This window comes from Fusarium oxysporum, chromosome I (genome assembly GCF_013085055.1).
Source record: "Fusarium oxysporum Fo47 chromosome I, complete sequence".
Classification (NCBI taxonomy): Eukaryota; Fungi; Ascomycota; class Sordariomycetes; order Hypocreales; family Nectriaceae; genus Fusarium; species Fusarium oxysporum.
The window spans coordinates 5,990,693-6,009,524 of NC_072840.1; the positions used below are offsets into that span (position 1 = coordinate 5,990,693).

Consider the following 18,832-nt stretch of genomic DNA (forward strand, 5'->3'; position numbering starts at 1 on the left):
TCTCTTTCTCCTCCTTCGTCAGCTGAGGTAGTCCAGATCTTCCAGTGGCCATTGTGTCTAGCTGTAGTGCGAAACGCTTGAGAGAAAGATGTGCTTGTAATGTTATTCTAGATTGAGATGAAATGTCAGTGAGCTGTTTTGTCTGGCTCCTTGGATTGAATACGATTAGAAGATGAGCTTTTATAGATGATTCGGTAGGCCGAGTAGCGCTCTGCAGGCATGCCCAACGCTAACCGCCTCGTGAGCTACACAAAGACTCGTATATATCACATTCCATTACATATATCACAATCAATGTCTCAGCATCTGTCCATACGAACGACACTATGTAGCCGCTCTTGCGAGGGTTTGTCTCTATGCAGAATCTTGGCTCCAGGCGCTAGTGAATACGGGCAGATCAATAGTCTGGTCTAGACCACTGATGATCATCGCCATCTTTCCAACAGACCAATAGGAGTAGTATGATGAGTTTCGGAGGGGTCCGCTCAGCCAGCCCAGTTTGGACTGTTTCAACAACCCCTCATTTTTCAACTAGCCACAATCAATTATAATCACCACACAGAACTTAGCTTCCAGAAAGGGCCGGTCCGTAGTGTACTGAACGACCTCTGTTTTTGTGGACCTTGAATTATCTACTTTCATCGTCACACTTATAACCATTCTACTTGGTTTAATTACTATTTCTTGTAGGTCAGGTATCTGTATAGAGTTAAGGTTGGGGAGATGACCTTCAGATCACAAAGGTTATTCAACAAAATCCTCTGAGTTTCTGTGAGTACAACCTTAATAGTCTCTGAATAAATACTTGAGTTCACCCTCTTGTACTTTTTCTTTTGTCATCTTTCCGCCATTTGTTCGATCTTTGTTTCAACAAGCTCAGCACACACAGGAAAGTCGCAGCACCCGCCGTTAAGTCGCTCCCATCCTCAGATACTATCTCCACGATGGAGTCTCAGCCTCCTCCCACCATGGTATTCTTCGATCTTGACAACACGTTATTCAATCATCAACGCTCTCTTTACTCTGCCATATCCGCCGTACAACGTATATCCCCGCTTCTTCATGAGATCCCGTTGAAGGTGCTTGCTGAGAAGTACAACGAAACACTTAATCATGTTTACGACAGATATCTCCGAAATGAGATGGCACACCAAGACCAAGATGCGGAGAAAGTCAAGCTCTTTTTCAAGAGTCTAGGCCTTGAAGAACCGGACTCCCAACACATTGAGCATTTTCGGAATGTGTACAAAACGGCATACAGAAAGAATCGAAGCGCTATGCCAGGAAGCATCCAGACCCTGAGAAGACTTCGGGATAATGGATATCGTACTGCTATTATCACGAACGGCCCGACCGAAAGCCAGATAGAAAAGGCTAAAACCATTGGTGTCTTCGATCTTGTTGAACGCGTCATTACATCACAAGAAGTTGGCCATCCCAAGCCTGACGTCAGGATCTTCCAGTATGCTTTGGAAAAGTTGGAGGTGCAACCACATTGCGCGTACATGATTGGTGATTCTGTGGAAGCTGATATCAAGGGCGCTGTCAATGCGAAAATAACGCCTATTCTGTACTCGCCTTCTTCCAATACCTCATTGGAAGTGCTGTATGGAAAGATTATTCCGGTCATCCGTCAGTTCGACCAGCTACCCATGGCTTTGGAGCTTCGACCTCTTGACCTGAGCCTAGCGGTGTCGGCAGCGCAGACCGGTTTGCAGCAAGCCTAGTTAGAAAATACTACACTTTATATCAAATAGTTTTCTTCATAGCCGGAGGTAGTGGTGAGATTAAGTAGCCAGTTAAAGGCCGTCAGACTACTATCTGACAGGCTGAAGTATGCTAGACATCCGAGGGAGGCAGTGATCAATACTGGATGGGTTTCTTCATTTTCTTATTTACTGGCTATATAGCACTATCGGTATTTATATATAATGATTATAATTTTTAGTTCTATCCTTATGCTAATACAAACTACTTTCTCACTTATACCAGTCCTGACATTTTCATTACGCCATTTCTCAAGGGCGCATCCCGAAGATCAGACCTTATTCATCTAGACCGTGTGATAAGGAATGATGTTGCATATGTTTCCAGAAACGGAAGGACAGTAATAAATAACTGCCTAGTAAGGGTTTTAGCTCTAGCTTCTTAATGTAGAAGCGCATTGCTGGTCGGAGATGAAGAGAAAGGAAGAGAGGAAGGCAGAGTTTGAATCTCGTGGACGTGAATGGAAGACTTGCGCAATACTTAAAAGAGATGATGCGAGTAGTGATTAAAGTGACTGGAGTGATATATATACCTCAATCAGCAATGGGGATCGACATGTTTGAGTTGTTAGTTGTCTATATGATACGCTTTGCTGAACTCTTTTTACTGCTCGTATGAACGATGGCTGGTGCACCAATGTAACCTTCACGGCTCCGCGGACGACGTTGACCCACCCAGGATCCGGCAACGCATTATGTTGTTCAGTGACTGGACCTGATACAGCTCTCCCCTACCTATTTAGAAATCCCGATGAATGTTGTTCCGGACCAGACTTGTAGTTAACAACTAGGTGGACCCAAATAGCAACCGGTTAGTTTATTATGGTGAAAGAATTATAAATAGTTCAGTATGAGATCGCCCTACGGCGCAGGTAGCTATCAGAATGTGATGAGCCAAATGACAAGATGGAGATAACTGGCATCAATGGTCTCGGATAACTATGGTGATATTGGATTTACCCAAGATTACATGGCCCGGCACTCAGGAGCCGAGTACGAAGTGACGACGAGAGAAAGACAAATGATGGAACAACATCAAGTAGCCTGGAACAGCTGGTCATGGTTGAACAACAGGGTTGAAATGCCGCTTCGGCTCTTTGCGGGCCGTGCTAGCCGACAAAGCTTTCGTATATAAACATCGGCTTTGCAACTGAGTAGGACCAAGTCAACTAAGTCCAATCAATGTTGGCCAGTGGGGAAGCAAACGAGAGAGGGACTACTATTACATTCGACGTCTAGCCCTTGCCTACCCACTATCCAAGAAGGGTCACACCGCTACATGTAGAATCCATTTGCCTGTAGCAGGGAGTCAACTGAATCCGTGATATCCCGCAGCGCAAAGTCAGTTCGGTTGCCCGCCATCGAAGGGTTAATCTTGTTGTCGTAGAACAACACGCTCGAATAAATGCGATCGCCAAGCTCATGCGCAGAAGTCTGACTAATAGCCACCGAGGCAGGTTCCAACTTCCTATCAATGCTCTCTATGAAGCCCACGAACTTTGCTGTTTTCCAGCCATCCATGGAGCTGAACACAGAGACCCCGGTTGTGTTTTTAGCAAGGATGTCTTCTGCCATCAGCAAAACCTTTCCGCCGTACTTATGAGGTAGGCTTAGGGAACCTCCACCGGAGAAATTGTGATAGTTTGTCTGTGGGATAACAACCGGTGAGCTATGACCACTCTGAATAGTGAACCTGACGAGCTGATGATTGGTATTGTCGCTGGCGATGAGATTATCGCTGACGCGCACCACTCCTCCAAACCCAAAAGGGCGTGGAGCAGTGGTTGGTTCGCGGACGTAAAGAGGAGAGACTTTATCCTTGCAGTCAATGTGAAGGATACTGGATGGATAACCACCATTAACATAAAGGTCTCCAGAAAGGCCATTATCAATGTCAATAAACGCCCCGTACTGGCCCTTGGTGGTAGTCGTCAGGTTAATCTGCTTGACTGCAAAAGTATTCAGATCGATCTTGACGACTAAGTTATCGCCGCTCACGTCGTTTCCCCCACTTAGGAAGAATTCGTCAGCCTGCACGACAGCAGACAGAACGTCATTAGTGGAGTCGATAACAGTTCCGGATAGTCTTTTATCTGAAGCTTCCAAGCCGCTGTGGCTTATTCCGGGGAGAGAAACAACCCGCTGGGTTGATGAGCTGTAGGGGTCCCAGACGACGATACTCGCGTTGTAGATCGAGCTGTGATGCAAAACGGTTAGATTAACCTAGGGTCGGTCATTAAACGTCGTGGGACAACATGCCTGAGGTACAGGACGCAACGCTGATCATCCCACCGATAGAAAGATGGATAGAGCTGGAACTCATTGCGAAACAGGATATCTCCAGAAATTGGCGGGCACCTCGAAGTTACGTGCTTGGAAGCAGAGGCTGTTAAGATCCAGGAGGCAACCAAGGAGATAAGTAAACTATACTTCATCATGACTTATTTTGTTCAGCGGCGCTTCAAAACTGTATAGTGTCGGTGCAAGATGTGTTTATAACGTTTTAAAATTTAGACCTTGCCTACAGAGTAGAAGAAGTAGTAATTATATATGTTGAGCGCATAACTTTCACGGAAAGTCCGGAATGCCGAACTTTAAACGTGCGTCACCGAAATTAATTACCAGACCCCCCCTGCTTAATATACTATCTGCCAAATGAGAATGCCGAAACTCTATTACCTACAGAAATTATTGCACTCAGAAGGTATAGTGACAACTTCAATTAGCGGTAAAGAATACGGGTTTGGTGCTCCCTTAGGCATTGATGAAAGAGTCTGCCCTACCGCTATAACAGAGACATGCGATAATTATCCTGCTAAAGGAACGGAATAAGAATAGTTATAGTATTACAAATGCCTGGCCACTAATACTGCTGTTTTTAATGCCAAGGGAAGTATTTATCAGTCCATGTATAGGATACGGCTTCCAATTCCCAATCCATGGCTACTTGCAACCTGCTCGTAGGTGGGGGTAGGTATGTAACTCTGCCTAAAGTGAAACTCTCTTACTCTCTAGCAAGACAACAGCAGGGGCACCTTGGCGTGTAAAATCCTTAAATAGGTGCTGTTAAGAGCACCGGAAGGGGAGGACACAGCCATGGATTTAATACAATGGCCATAAATACGTCTCCGTGTTCACTCCTTCAAGCAGCTACAGATACTTTATAAACTGCTGCATATCATCCACATCCTCCAGCTCCCAGCACCTTTGGCTCACTGCTTCAGCGTCGCGAATCGAAACACTCTTACATCCATCAATGAACTTCTCCTACAGCTTCGCGTCGCTAAGAGGATCTGCGCAACTGCCAACTGCATGCTCGACGTACTTTGTGAACACCTCTCCGTCTTCAAGAGCAACAGTGACCCTTGCCGAGTCTGCTGCGATGCTCGTATCGATCTTTGCTGTGGTGCGATCGCGAATGGCAATGACAGCGGGCTCGAGTACAATATTGTCTTCGTAATCTGACGATGTGACTCTGCCGAGGAGGAGACCGCATGCGCCACTATGGTAGACGCTGAACTTTGCCTCCAGGCCATCCTTTGGAGTCTTCTTCCCGGCGGGTTCTAGGACAAGGAGGTGGACTTGTGCCGCAATAGACTCGATCTGCGCTGGGCTGTGTCCCTCCATCGCCAGTGCTGCGTGCAATTATATGCAAGCGTCGATGACAAGGTGGATCACAATCCCGCACGGGGAAGGTTTGAAGCTATTCCTCAGAATCTCCCAGCGGCCGGTACTTTGACCAGCTAAGCCATCCTCATTCTCTGTACCGAGCCAAAGATCCAGGTTCTGGAGCACGTCTGGCTTGTTGGTGCCAGCGACGGTAGCCCAGCCACGTTTCGCTTCCAGTGCACCTTGACTGCTAGTGTAGCCTCCTTCAGCCATGACAGCAGCTAGCAGGCCGTTTTGAGCAGAGCGACCGACGTGGAATGATTTGCAGTATGAACCGAACATCTCTCGAAGGCCGGTGACTTGGGTTGCTGCGAGACCGATTGCATGGGTGGTCTTTGTTGGAGATAGCCCTAGGATCTTTGAAACGGCAACTGTCGCTCCAATTGATCTGACGGTTGAGGTAATATGCATTGAGGGTTGTAAGTCGGTAAAATAGACCTACGGATGCATGCACACTTACCAGCCAACATCATAGTGTTCCGGCCAGACAGCGAGTCCAGCCTTGCATTCGGCTTCTATACCAGCCACTAGAGCGGTGATGAACCGCTTCCCTGAGATACCCCCTCTCCACTCGGCAGCAGCAAGAAGAGCGCTCGCAACTGGTCCTGTCGGATGAATGATGCTTCTGCTCACGATATACCAATTAAGGTCACCGACAGGTCCTGGCGTCTGGTAAGCAACCACCGCACAATTGGAGGAGAATAGATAACGGCAGTCTAACGGCCATCAGGTGGATGATCGAGACAACAATGCGGTATTGTATCGACAATGGCCTCCACCGACAAGCCACCAACCTCCCTCCAACCCTCGATGAGGGACGAAAACAGATCTTCTGGACGGCATACATGTTGGAGAGATCAGTCGCTCGGACCATGGGTCGACCTCACTCTATTTCCGATAGAGATATTGACGTCCCGCTCCCAGCAAACATCGACGATGAACCGGATACTGATGAAGCCATTATCGCAGCCATTGCTCAGTCAAACCAACACCCTTCTCAGATCACCGCACTGACGCCAGCTATTCGCATCTTCCGGCTACAACAGATAGACTCCAAGATTTCACATACGGTATGTCGTGTGGATAGGGATGTTTCCGTGATAAAACCGCACAAGGTGGCTCGCCTTCGACAAGCTTTGGAAGAATGGAAGGCTGGAATTCCTCAGACTGACCCTGAGAACAAGCCGCATCCTCACCTAACGACTGATTACCATATGATCTAATACCATAAAGCCATCATACTCTTGAACCTTTCCTTCTTACCCACCCTCACGCCACAGAACCCGACTTTTCACGAGATCGTCCACTCTGCCGGACAAGTCTGCTTCCTGTCGAAACGCCTCCATGACCAGCAGACGTACATCTCCTTCTCTTTGCTCTCGCTACATGCCAACTTTGTCGCCGGCTTGGTCATGGTCTACTGCTTCTGCCTAGACTCGTCAATATTCAGTCCCGAGTTCAGCAGCAGTGTGCGAGCGTGTAGCACGATGCTGTACATCATTTCCGAGCGATGGCCGAAAGCCGTTCAGGCTCGAAAGCCGTTCGATCGTCTTATCACTGCTACGATAGAAAGTGACGACGAAACAAACAACGGTCTTTTGAGGTCTGAGGATAATCTGCATGTGTCGCGGGACGGTTTTCAGCCTGGCTTTGCGGCAGACGACCCAGGTCATCTAGAGGTTTGGAATAGCTTTGAGTCAATACTTAGGGATAATCAGATTGATCTGGGAACTTGGATGCATGATAGCATCTTTAACACGATGGGCACGTCTCAACCAATGGATTAGACGGAGTAGGTAAGCCGCAAATATAGTCGTGCAATTACGATATTTGCTTAACTATATAGTAAATGGCCATGTGCCTATGTATTGCCACACATATTTTATGACGCCTCGATTGCGTCCCCATGGAGGGAACTCTGAGGAGAAGAGTGTAAAAAGAGATGGCTGGGTTTATCAAGGGGTAAAAACTCGGCAAAGTCTACCATTCTGTCGCTGGACCCAATCCTCACTACCAACACACTGAGGACACCACAAGAGGCCTTCAGGATCATACCTCTCCTTGATATCACGAAGCCGTGCGTAGTTTGGTCCCCAGAAAGACCACTGCCAGTCAGGCTCGATCGAGTTTGCCGTATTTCCAACAGTCAGCCAAGCGTGTCAAGAGTGATCATAGAGTGCCATCTTACCTCGTTCAAGTAGACTCCTTGGGCAAGATCCAATTCCCTCAGCAATGTGAGTTTTCTATATGTCACATCGTGGATAATATTTCTGACTGCAGTGTCGTTTGTGGAGTCAGTCCAGCTTTGACCTGTGATTAGATAGACGGTAGCGTTTCGCCAGGAAGGATGTAAAGCGTTGTTGACGGGCTTGGGACTGATGGTGAGGGTGCCAGATATAGAGAGGTTTGGCAAGCCATTCTAAAGATCTGTTAGCGCTTTGAAGGGGCAGGAGCATGAAGATGTCTGTACCGATGGTGCTTCCTTAGTAGGACCAATCTTCTTATATACAGCTGCAAACTCTTCTGTCTTTTCCGTGACAGTCTGTCGTGAGATTAATCGAGAAGCCCTAATGTCATAGCCTGCGCTGACCGTCCCAATGTCTGGCAAAACCTTGAGCAGTTCCTGCCAAGTGCTAACTGGAATCTTAGTCAAAGACCAAGTAACGGTACTATTAGATGCTTCAAACAATTTTCTGAATAGTTCAAGGGCATTATCTTAAGTTTTGTTAGAAATGTCAAATCCCATAAACGATCCACTGAAAGTCAACACCTCAGCTTCAGGAGGACCTGTCACGGTATAGTAGCCATGGACACCAACACCTTGAATCGCAGGGAACAGCGCATGAGCATTTGCCATGACTTTGTAGAACTGATCTTCCGAGGTATGGGTCTTAGCTCTGATGTCGAAGCCTCCGATGACTAATTTGGTGCGGGATAAGCCTTGACAGTTAGCTTTGTAATGACACCAAACGTGCCACCGCCACCGCCGCGAATAACCCACCAGAGATCCTCATTCTTGCACTGACTGGCAATCAAGACTTTGCCAGCTGTGGTGACAATCTCTGCCTCAAGAACACGGAATCAACGAGGCTATACTCCGTAGTCAAAGCGCACGCTGATTCTGTGTTTACCAAGGCATAAAACCCCACTGCAGGAAATCTCACATCGGCAAATTTAGCCGGTCTTGATGCGGAGTAAACTGACTGGTCAGGCTATTTCACCATTAAGTAAATAAGGAACCTTTACTCAAGAGTGATAGGATAGCTTTGTCGTAGTCTAATATCCCTTTAATGTTATTTCAATTGGAGGATTATCATGGCGATAGGGATATTTAAAACAGTATTGGGGTATCGTTTCAATTATACTGAATAGGGCATCGTATGCCAATCTTAACTTCGATTGATGAGGTGCTGTCAGGTTTGTTGTAGATACGTCAGGGTCATCCGTGTTATAACAGACCATTAGTCAAGCAGTCCGCAAGTAGCCATGCTTTTCGTCATGACAATGGGACAAACTTTCACCTAAGACGACGATGAGTATGCAATCGCAGATCATTAGGTGCAGACATGGACTTAAGGATAGCAGATTCTCCTCGAGAGCCGAAGCCGAAAGGCGAAAATCCGGAAATTTATCAGCACGGAATTTGGAGAAACTGCGCTGGAACATCATTATTGGTTGGCGCACTACTGAAGGAGAATTTGACCCACAGCAAGCAACTTTTATCGAAGCTAAGATCTGACTTCATGTAACATGATGAGCACTGCCGCGAGCCTGCATTAGCCTAGACCGACTTATAAATCAGCAAAATATGGAAGCTGGCAGTACAGTTAGTGTCTCAAAATATATAAGTACTGCCTAAACCTTTCTGATAATAATGGAATCCGATTCTACTTCTCATACAAGCTTCTCATTCACCATAAGTTAACTATCCCAACTACTCTAGCAATTAACATCTAATCTTACTACCCCAAACTTGTTCCACAACACCAAGTACACCTACCAAGCCCCATCGTCAAAATGACTCACCCAATTATCTTCAACAGCAGTCTCGGTCTAGGCCTTATGATAGTCGGCCTCGGTCTCAACGCCACCTTTCGCCCAAATGACCATCTCCAGCGCCTCGAATTCCCCGTCCCTACTGAACCTCTGGCAAAGAAGTTCAGTCTCGCGCTCATGAAGATTTGGGGCATTCGCAACATCACCGTCGGCGTCTTGATCTCGCTTATCTGGACAACTGGAGACGAGACATTGATGGCCAAGGCTTTGAGTGCAGCGCTGGCTATGCCGGTTACTGATGGTTTTGTGAGTAGGATTATTATTGGAGGTGGGGAGACGCAGCATTGGGTGTTTCCTCCTTTGCTTGTGGTCATGATTGCTGGATTGTTTGGATACTTTTGAGCCACCAAGCCTGGGCCAGAACGCTAGGCGCTACTTGATGGATTGGCTTGTTATATGATTCGTATCGTGGTCCAGTCAGGGGAAATTGTTCCAGAAGCATTTTCAATAACTCAGGCCTCATAAAAATGTCGCAATTCTCTTTCCGATACAAACTCAAAGCAAATGACAATACAAGATTTGTTCCTCTCCGCTACCCACCAAGTTAAGACGAAGACCAACTGACAGTTCCATCACCACTGATGAATTGCAGTACACCTTGCTCAGTTACGACAATAGTCGCATCGTAGTCCGGAGAGCTGGGCTGGAACCCCAATTGCTGTAAAGTACGATCGCCCTGGTACAACACCAGTCCTTCCATGGAATGAAAAGCCGCCTGTGGACTGTTCGACATGTCTAGAGTGGTCATGACTTCCCACTTCCACGATTTGTTGTTGACATCCCAGACCCCAAAGTTCTCACCCTCGAACGTGAGGCGGTATGCCTTGCTCGGCGACTCGAGGTACACCCCCGGAATCAATCTTTCCCCGACCCTCATCGGAGCAGGTTCACGAGGCCAGAAATTACTGAGAGAGCCTTGGTAAGGCTGAACGATGAATTCGGCGCTGTCACGAGTCGGTGGTGGTGGCGCGTCTGCTAGGTAAATGTAAAATTGAGCCTGATTGTCGGAAGTGTAGCGGATGTCTTGCTTCAAAACCTTGTGAGGGTAGTCCTGTGGCTGCCAATGGAATAAATAATCCGGGTACCATTGCAAGTTCCAAATCGCTGAGTCAGAGGCAGAATTGGTGGCTCCCAGTGAGTAATAAGATGAATCAAGGATGGGTGTGACAGATATGGAGATGTACGCATTGTTGGAAGCATTCATCAACCGAAAGCCGTTGGCTTTTGAGCCGTCTGTAATTATCGGGCAATCATTAGCCGGCTCAACATACCACAACTGTGTTGTCTGTCCTGCATACCAGACTGAACCGGAGATGGCATCCCCATTGATGAGACCACGGCCTTGAACCATGCTGATAGAAACTGGCGCCGGCTTAGGGTAAGCGGTGAGTATGGAAGACACCACTTTATACTCCTCAGGGCCAACCAGCCGCTGGAGAGTGTGGTCTTGTTTATCAATGTTGTTAAGGGCGCGGGCTATGGCAGCTGGGCCATCCGGGAAGTTGACTGCAGGATCGGGATTCGATGACGCAAATCTAAGCAGATGAACTCCCTTCAGCTCAGCCACAACGACCTTTATCAAAGGTAGCTTCATCTTGCTATAAAAGTCGATGATATCCGTAGCCGAAGCAATGCTGATCTTTGCTTCTTTGCTAAGGTAGCTACTCGCCCCCTGGCCCGCCAAAAAGTCATGGATAGTCCCGAGAGCCTCGGGAACAGTGGTCTTTGCTTCGACGGAGAGCTGCACAAGACGAGCGCGGAATTGGACGCAAATATTCTTCGAAGCAGCATCTGTCGCTTTAGCTGCAGTTGCGAGACCCTTCAAGCAATCGAAGTAGGAATGGTGCAGTGAATTGATGCTTGAAACGTTCTGCTGTATTATAGCGGCATCGATATCGACATCCACCTGGGCGATTGCTCCCTCAATCTGCTGAAGCGAATCCTGAACCTGCTGCAATCCATTTAAGATCTGGTTAAGCTTGGCGAGAATATCTGCGTTGGCTTCGCTATTGTCGTCTCCGCCGAAGAGACTATCAACAAGGGAACTGCAGATATGTTCAACTACAGCATCGCCGGCCTTTTCGCCAAGATATTTCAAGGCAACGCCGAGGAACTCAGATGCAACGAAAGACATTGCTGAGGCGGTAAGGGTAAAGGTCGGACAGAGAGACGTGAAAGTTTGGAAATTTGGTTGTGAAAGTCTGATTTAGAGAAGAGATAAGGTGGTAACATTTTTCTCAGTTCGGCAGTGTCTTGCTAATTTATAGGTTGCGCTACGGTCGAGATAATTTCTTAGAATACCCTATTATGCTTAATATTGACAGCCCGGGCCGGAAAAGGCTCTAGTTTCATCAATAGCGGTCTTTAGCTTTCAGCTCGACACACCATTAGCGACTATTGCCACTAGTTCTGAAACAGAATGTGACAAGCGTTCGTCCGAAAGGTCTAGACCATGAGAACCAAGATCATGCACAAATTCACTGGCTATTATATTTTATACAAGCACTGGCACTTAAATACAAAACATCAAAGTACTAGGTAGTTACTTACCCAACGCTCGGTAAATAGCTCTCCCATAAGCCTCAGCCCGATCACTACTAACAAGTCCTCCACCCATCTTATTCATGGCATAAGCGATCGTCATACGCCTATCTAGATCCATGATGATAGTCGAACCGCCCCAACCGCCCCAGAAACAGATATTGCCCTCTGGAATCCAGGGAAGGGCCGGAGAAGGCGTGATTCCATATCCAATGCCAAGTCTGAATGGTAGCCCAAGGACCAAATCTTTTCCAGCAAACTGCTCCTGAAAGATCAACTTGATTGTCTCCTCTGATAGAAGCTTCTTGCCTCGGGTTGAGCCACCCATTGTAATGGCGGAGAGAATCCGGGCCAGTGACCGGGAGTTGGCGTGGCCGTTCACGGCGCCTAGTTCAGCTTGTCTCCAAGGCCTGGTGTTCACAGAATTGGGGTCAAGTGGTGGGTTGAGCAACGTCTTGGCTTGGACGGATCCCTCTTCAAACTCTGGTGTAATTCCTGTAAAGTCCGGGGGAACGATGGGAGAGATGCGGTCCCAGGTCTGCTCCGCCGCGCCAATCTGAAAGTCTGCATCCAAGACACTTGCGATCTCAGTGTCTACAAACTCGCGCAGTGACTTCCCAGAAACACGCTTGATGAGTTCTCCAAGCAGATGCCCCGAGCACAAAGCTTGATATCCAGATGCCGTTCCGGGAGTCCACCACGGAGCTTGCCGCGCCAACATCGCAGTCGTCTTCTCAACATCATACATGTCTTCAGTCGACAGTGGTTCTTCCCAGCCGGAGACCCCAGACGTATGCCCCAGCAGATGCCTGACCAGAACATCTTGTTTGCCATTTTGCTCAAATTCGGGCCAGTAGTGTGAGACGCGCTCATTGACATCGATCATTCCTCTGTCAACCAAGATGAGAACTGCAAGACTGGTGATTGTCTTTGTACAGGAAAAGACATTAACAATAGTGTTCTCTTCCCATGGCTTGGTTCGCTTCTCGTCTGCGTATCCGCCCCAGATATCCACCACTTCTTTGCCGTCGATATCAATTGTGATTGACGCACCAATCTCTTCACCCGACTCGATGTACTTCTCGAGAAGATCGCGAACCCCGTGAAATTTGGGGTCGCAGGTGCCGTGAATCTCAGTCATTTTGCTGTGTAATGGCCTCGGGGTTGTGATGCTGTTCGTATTCTTGACGGGGCTTTCATGGTGAGTTACTTCATTGGCAGCCTCTTTATACCTGTGGCACTTTAGGCGAGCGGTCAACATGCCGAGGCATCTTAACACCGTAGTCCCGCGGTTTATGGGGAAGCTAGTCGAGAACGCGGGGTACACCAGGCTAATTGTGGATGTGTTGTTTTTAGTTGTTCCATTTCGGTCAAGTGGGCTGTGATGTGATGGGTCCATAAAACGAATAACAGCACCCCTAGTCTTCATTTCATCGTATCTCGAACATGGCTGGTTGCGCAACCTCCACATAATGCGCATGGCCGGAGAGGAGAGTTGGATTCCGAAGAAGGATGAAGTATCGCGTTTGTTCATGCAGGGTCTTTTGGTGATGCATACGGCCAGGGCATTCTAAACTGATCTGATCTTGCCATGGCGCTCCTCACTGGTACCCAATCACCTCAATGCATGAAGTGGATGGCTTGCATGTTAATCAATGATCAAGACCGTTCTGGAGAAACTATCTTATTCTGGCTAGCTTCGACTTGTCGAGCCTCTGATTAACCTGGTCTAGGTAGCTCTCGCTTGTTTTATAACTGATCAGTAACATCTAACGTCACTAACTCGGGAGTAAAATGATCAATTGCTTAAATGAACGTCTTCTCAAGCACCTGAATGAAGTCGAAGTACTTTACAATAATGACATGTCTCTGATTGACCAAGTCATAGAACAAGATCCTTGAGAATTAGGGATAGACTGATTGGTCAATGCGAAGCGCTCAAATTGAGAGAAAGATGGCACGAAAATGTCAAGGATGCTAATCAAATGTTTAGCGCCATATTTCGCGGCAATATGCTCCATGAATTTGCTCCTCGGTTGTAAGTTGTTGGGATAACCGCTGTCAGGCCATTTTGGACTCAAGTGGCGATGCAGAACTTGAGCTCAGGGCTCTCGGGGTCACTCTCTAGGTCACACTTTTTGAATGGATTGGACGATCGTGATGATGAGTCGTTGTTGGAGTCAAACGAAGAAGTTCAATCACTTTACAGATTTGACATTACATCCATCCAGACCGGCTGATGCCGAGACCAGTGCCGTGATCTACAATTGGCGGCCCCGGCTTTGAGTCATCGTTCCCTTGCATGGTGAAATGCCGACGAAGGTTACAGCAATTAGGCACAGAATTACAAGTTAATCCAGAGTCAAATTGAACTTGTGCAGATGTAGAGAGGCGAAAGTATCCAGTTCACACCTCGTTTGGTGAATGTGAGATGAGTCTCGGGGCCAGAGACTGATACGCGAGCATGTCCCGATCTGATTGACATGCAGGTCGCGTGCCATGCGCTAACGGACTCTCGAGGAATAAGATATCTCACATGGCTAACGTCTTTGTTCAGGCACCCAAATCCCATGTCAGCAAGATTGAATGACTGCCTTGTTTCTGAGTGAGGTGGGGTCAAACATACGTTTCTAGGTGGCTGAATAACGCTCCGAAGCATCCGAAACCCAACATGATTCGCCATAAACAATCCAACGCGCGAATAGCAGTCCATCAGCTGAATGTCTTGTGATCTAATAAAGTACCTATAATATGCGGGGAGACGCCTCACTCTAATCCAACCTGTCAATGATGCCACTTTTCCACCTTTCATCTAGCCTCAACGTCTTTTTTCCCACTTACAACAAACCTAGTATAACAGCCATGGCAAAGACAAAATCGAGAATTCAACCGTTCATAGAGGGTGTTCGTAATGCCAGACAACTCATCTTCACCGTCGTCGTCATCGCCATTTTCGCCATTGCGTGGTTGGTCCAAGGTGGTTCGATTGACATGCCACAATGGACCAAAGACATGCGACATCTCGAGGGGGACGACTGGACGAAATATGCAGTGATAATCATTGTCGCTGTTTGTGTAGTTTTTGCGCTCATGATGGCGACGGGGATAGCGTTATTGAGATCGGATAGTGCTCATGGGTATTCCTGATTTTCGGGATCCACGGAGGTACGCCATTTAGTAAGAAAGTGATGGTGCAAGACAGATAACTGATTTTTGCAGACTTGGAGACCTTTCTGACGACCATGAAAATAAATGAAGATCTGATTGATGACGCAATGATAGAGATGGATATACAGCGAGCGAAGCGTTTATGTAATCCGGAGATTTCTTTGAGCTGGGATTCGGAGTTGGACTGCGCCGCTGCGGTAATGATAATGAGATTCCCGTATTTAGAGTATTTATATGCCGTCATTGGCTATAAATAATGGAGCTTAGGTCAACTACTGTTTGTGGGGGAAGCGATGTTGATAATTGAATTATATTTTCTGGCAAACCTTTCTGTTTGTATGCATCTCCATTCGAAGCAAAAGCAGAGCCTTAGATCTTTATAGCCAAAGTTATCTCCGCAATAATAACCACTGTACCTAATTACCTGCATCTTTGTAGTAATTTGAAACTGCCACGCCCGCAGGCAGGTCAGGCTCCATTGACAAGACGTAGATCCTTGAGCTACGTCCTGGGGTCCTCTCTCTGATCTTCTAAAACCTCGGCTCGTTCCAGGAGTCCATCTACTATACACTAAGGCAATTGTATTTCGGACGTTAATGTTGCTTTGTAGACTTACCCGCTTATGACAAAATGGTTCTCTAAGCGGGGAGGTATTCTGTTATCCTGATCTTGTTCCCTTATCCGTCATCGCACAATAAACCGGTACTCGACGCCGATCACTCGCCATTCCTTAAAATCCATCAGCCTCCGTGGAAACATGTTCCTAACTACCTATGCCTATTTAACTCCAGGTCTGAAACCAGATGCGATATTTATGCGACATTTTTTAACTACCTTCTGGTCGTGGATCGCAAAACCTACAACGTGTCAGCTGAGAACATATATGCTCAAAATGCCAGGGAAACAAATTCTCATCTGTCGAACTTACATTCCAAGTCGCGATCCACAACCTTAATGGCCATCGTAAAGTCGATCCTGTAATGTCTTTTCCCAACCTTTTGTTGATTCCTATTAACAATAGGCTCAATTGGGACTAACCGATCTCGAAGAGAAGAGAAGTCTACCTCGATTTCGCCAACATACTCCGCACCTTTCAAGATACAGTTAGACATGTCTTCCATCAAGATTCTCAGGCTGACCTTGGTTATTGGGATGAGTTCTTCTATAGTGCGATCTTGTCGCACGGTCTGACACGTAGAGTATCTCTTTGCAGATAAAGGGGCGGACAGGCCAGACGTCGAATGTATGACTGCAGGTGAAGGGCTCACACTGCCATACTGATGGAACTCTTTCTCCCTGTGTTTAAGTTAGTTCTCTAAGGCATTAAAAGTCTCAAGATAAAGACTTACTAGCTTCAAAACCCAATCGATCGTTTGCTTAATGTATGGCATCCCATCATGACGGTCATAGGACGGCTTCAGACCTGCGTGCTCAGGGTACTGTCCGAAAGGCTCAGTTCGCAATATGCCATAACTTGAACGAGCTATTCTCTCCGGCCCGTTCGCCTTGTTCAGAGCTCTGAGGACAGCTCCTGATGCTACCGCATTGATGATTGAAGTTCTGTATATCGGAGATTAGTAAGTGGCGTAAAAGAACTTGCGTTTAGAAAACAAACCCTTGCTGAGGTTCCATCAATGTGACGCGGCAACTATGTTCCCGACTGTATTCCTCCAAGAACTCTTGTAACATCTGGCTGAGTGAGATTGAGGTTCCAAATCCTCCAATGAGAACAACTTTCTGCAATATCCTACGTCAGAGTGAACGGTCTGTTTGACCAGAAGTAACTTACCCCAACGGTGTATCCTTTGCCCCTTGCTTCGTCGAGTTGGCTCTTCACAATCTCAACTATAGGATGTAGATGTTTGAAAAAGATGTCTCGAATCTTGAGTCTATCGCCATCAGGTTAAGAAATTAGTTCTTCGTTGGGTTTTTGAACTGAACTTACCTCGGAATGTAAATGCATTCATTTCTGAAACCCTTGGCAGGGTTATCACGAAGTCCTCTTATATAAATCTCCTTCCTCGACGTTTGCTGGTTATAGTCAAAGCCCCGCTTGATCCTCTTTTCGAATTCTTCGAATGTTATTCTCTCAATGATTCCATGAATGGTCTCGATGCCATCGTTGAGGTACGTTTCCTCAGCTAGGAGATCTTTGAGATAGTCCCGAAAACCTTCATTCAGATAACTAGATCCATGCAGGCCACCTTTTCAAGCAACAATTAGCTATAGATGCCGCCCATTGCTATCGTACAACATACCTCCAGGAGCCACTATCTCGGTCTCTAGCCTCAATGGCTCCTCCCTGCTGACTCGATATGTGTTCGCATCGACAGTTCCGCCACCTTAGTCATGTTGTTAGATGGAGAGGAGCAGTTGGGGTCAAGTCGTACCTGCATCCAGCAGAACAAAGCAATCGCCAGCCTAGTGAATGATATTAGAAGCGTATCGTGATAAGTGTCAAGGGAGAAGTTTGTACTTTTATTTCAGCCGAAGTGGAAAGCATGTGTGCAGCAGCTGCCTCCGGCTCCGACACGATGAAGAGGTTGTCAATGCTCTTGTTCTGCAAATCGGCCCTTGTAAAGTTGGCTCGTTTCATAGCAACTTCTAGGCATGCCTGCATATCTCGGCATGCTTTCTGCGTCCAGATAGCAGGAACACAAAGTATCATTTCTTTTTCGTAACTGTCATCGAAGCCCTGACGACGCAACTGGGACCGAGTATGCTCCAAAAGGTAGGTAAGAAAATCAGCGATGACGTGAAGGGGCCCTTGGATTACATTTTTTCTTTTGAGTGTATTGATAGTCTGTCTTACATCTCGCCTTACCGACTCGGTCATCTCACTGTTATCAAGTAAGAGCTTAAATCGTGACAAAGGCTGGTTGGTGGTGTTAGAGTGTGTAGATGGACGATTCCAGACTTCATGTACTCGGTAACCCCATCGAAATTCCTCTGGCGTGTCTGAGAGCATGGAGATATCGCCGTCTTCATCAGGTACAGCTACCTCAACGCTATTACCGTTTTCCAAATCTTCCTCGGGATTATCAAGATTAAAGTGGTCGCGAAAGTGTCGGTCCAAGGGATATATCACCTCGGTAGGAACCTCCATACCCATTGGATCATTATAGTGGTAGTTGTAGTTCTCGGGGTAGTTTCCAATCGAACGAATGGACCTCGAGTCGACAGAATCTGATGGACATCCTTGGGGTACGTCGACGTAGGAAACTGCTGAGTAAGTGGTACCAAAGTCTACCGCAATGATGAGGCGTTTTGGGAAGGGATCTCCACAATCCTCATCTAACAGGTCAAGGTTGATTGGTTCCAGTCTAACATGGTCCTCCTCAAGTTGATATTGGTGATTGGGTGCATTTTCTCGACCTAGAGTCACAGTCGATGACCTGGAGAACGACATGATATAAGCGTGGATAGCCAAGTGAACAATTCGCGCATAGTAGGCCAGGAAGCCACGTATTTAATCTCCTTATTGCTGCAGCTGAGCCCCACGATTCGATAGCGAACCATCTCTCTAGGCAGCAAGGCAGAAACGTAGCTGTTATGGGAGCGCGTAGATCTCGTGTTGGCCAATAGCAACGTGTTGTTGGTTCGATGAATATGCAGTATGGCACAGTCGAGCC

At 47.1% G+C, this 18,832-nt stretch overlaps 9 protein-coding genes across 9 annotated transcripts; 4 read left to right on the plus strand and 5 right to left on the minus strand.

Annotated features, from left to right (window-relative positions):
• Positions 1–944: 944 nt before the first annotated feature.
• Positions 945–1,727, plus strand: FOBCDRAFT_195876 (HAD-like domain-containing protein; the record flags this gene model as incomplete). Its single annotated transcript, XM_031194867.2, has 1 exon — positions 945–1,727. One exon carries the CDS (start codon positions 945–947, stop codon positions 1,725–1,727), a length of 783 nt encoding a protein of 260 aa, XP_031029605.2.
• Positions 1,728–2,877: 1,150 nt separating this feature from the next.
• FOBCDRAFT_314856 (uncharacterized protein) lies at positions 2,878–5,846 on the minus strand (the record flags this gene model as incomplete). Its single annotated transcript, XM_059611970.1, has 3 exons — positions 2,878–3,963; positions 5,092–5,401; positions 5,501–5,846. The coding sequence occupies 3 exons, from the start codon at positions 5,844–5,846 to the stop codon at positions 3,042–3,044; spliced, it is 1,578 nt and encodes a 525-aa protein (XP_059466643.1). The 3' UTR covers positions 2,878–3,041.
• Positions 5,847–6,184: 338 nt separating this feature from the next.
• On the plus strand, positions 6,185–7,191 carry FOBCDRAFT_268196 (uncharacterized protein; the record flags this gene model as incomplete). The annotated part of the gene is made up of 3 exons (XM_059611407.1): positions 6,185–6,505; positions 6,716–7,114; positions 7,183–7,191. 3 exons carry the CDS (start codon positions 6,185–6,187, stop codon positions 7,189–7,191), a joined length of 729 nt encoding a protein of 242 aa, XP_059463964.1.
• A 199-nt stretch (positions 7,192–7,390) lies between these two features.
• On the minus strand, positions 7,391–8,449 carry FOBCDRAFT_314857 (uncharacterized protein; the record flags this gene model as incomplete). The annotated part of the gene is made up of 5 exons (XM_059611971.1): positions 7,391–7,552; positions 7,624–7,854; positions 7,906–8,068; positions 8,186–8,375; positions 8,437–8,449. 5 exons carry the CDS (start codon positions 8,447–8,449, stop codon positions 7,391–7,393), a joined length of 759 nt encoding a protein of 252 aa, XP_059466644.1.
• A 1,003-nt stretch (positions 8,450–9,452) lies between these two features.
• Positions 9,453–9,833, plus strand: FOBCDRAFT_268198 (uncharacterized protein; the record flags this gene model as incomplete). The annotated part of the gene is made up of 1 exon (XM_054703032.1): positions 9,453–9,833. The coding sequence occupies one exon, from the start codon at positions 9,453–9,455 to the stop codon at positions 9,831–9,833; it is 381 nt and encodes a 126-aa protein (XP_054559007.1).
• A 202-nt stretch (positions 9,834–10,035) lies between these two features.
• FOBCDRAFT_268199 (uncharacterized protein) lies at positions 10,036–11,625 on the minus strand (the record flags this gene model as incomplete). The annotated part of the gene is made up of 1 exon (XM_054703033.1): positions 10,036–11,625. One exon carries the CDS (start codon positions 11,623–11,625, stop codon positions 10,036–10,038), a length of 1,590 nt encoding a protein of 529 aa, XP_054559008.1.
• A 336-nt stretch (positions 11,626–11,961) lies between these two features.
• Positions 11,962–13,233, minus strand: FOBCDRAFT_153546 (beta-lactamase/transpeptidase-like protein). Its single transcript, XM_031194873.3, has one exon. The coding sequence runs from the start codon at positions 13,171–13,173 to the stop codon at positions 12,034–12,036; it is 1,140 nt and encodes a 379-aa protein (XP_031029611.2). The 5' UTR covers positions 13,174–13,233; the 3' UTR covers positions 11,962–12,033.
• Positions 13,234–14,773: 1,540 nt separating this feature from the next.
• FOBCDRAFT_213583 (uncharacterized protein) lies at positions 14,774–15,620 on the plus strand. The gene is made up of 2 exons (XM_031194874.3): positions 14,774–15,197; positions 15,252–15,620. Exon 1 carries the CDS (start codon positions 14,820–14,822, stop codon positions 15,177–15,179), a length of 360 nt encoding a protein of 119 aa, XP_031029612.3. The 5' UTR covers positions 14,774–14,819; the 3' UTR covers positions 15,180–15,197; positions 15,252–15,620.
• A 357-nt stretch (positions 15,621–15,977) lies between these two features.
• On the minus strand, positions 15,978–18,609 carry FOBCDRAFT_268201 (uncharacterized protein; the record flags this gene model as incomplete). The annotated part of the gene is made up of 10 exons (XM_059611408.1): positions 15,978–16,057; positions 16,129–16,290; positions 16,340–16,496; positions 16,550–16,760; positions 16,816–16,937; positions 16,990–17,089; positions 17,146–17,404; positions 17,459–17,542; positions 17,591–17,621; positions 17,677–18,609. 10 exons carry the CDS (start codon positions 18,607–18,609, stop codon positions 15,978–15,980), a joined length of 2,139 nt encoding a protein of 712 aa, XP_059463965.1.
• Between the last annotated feature and the right edge of the window lie 223 nt (positions 18,610–18,832).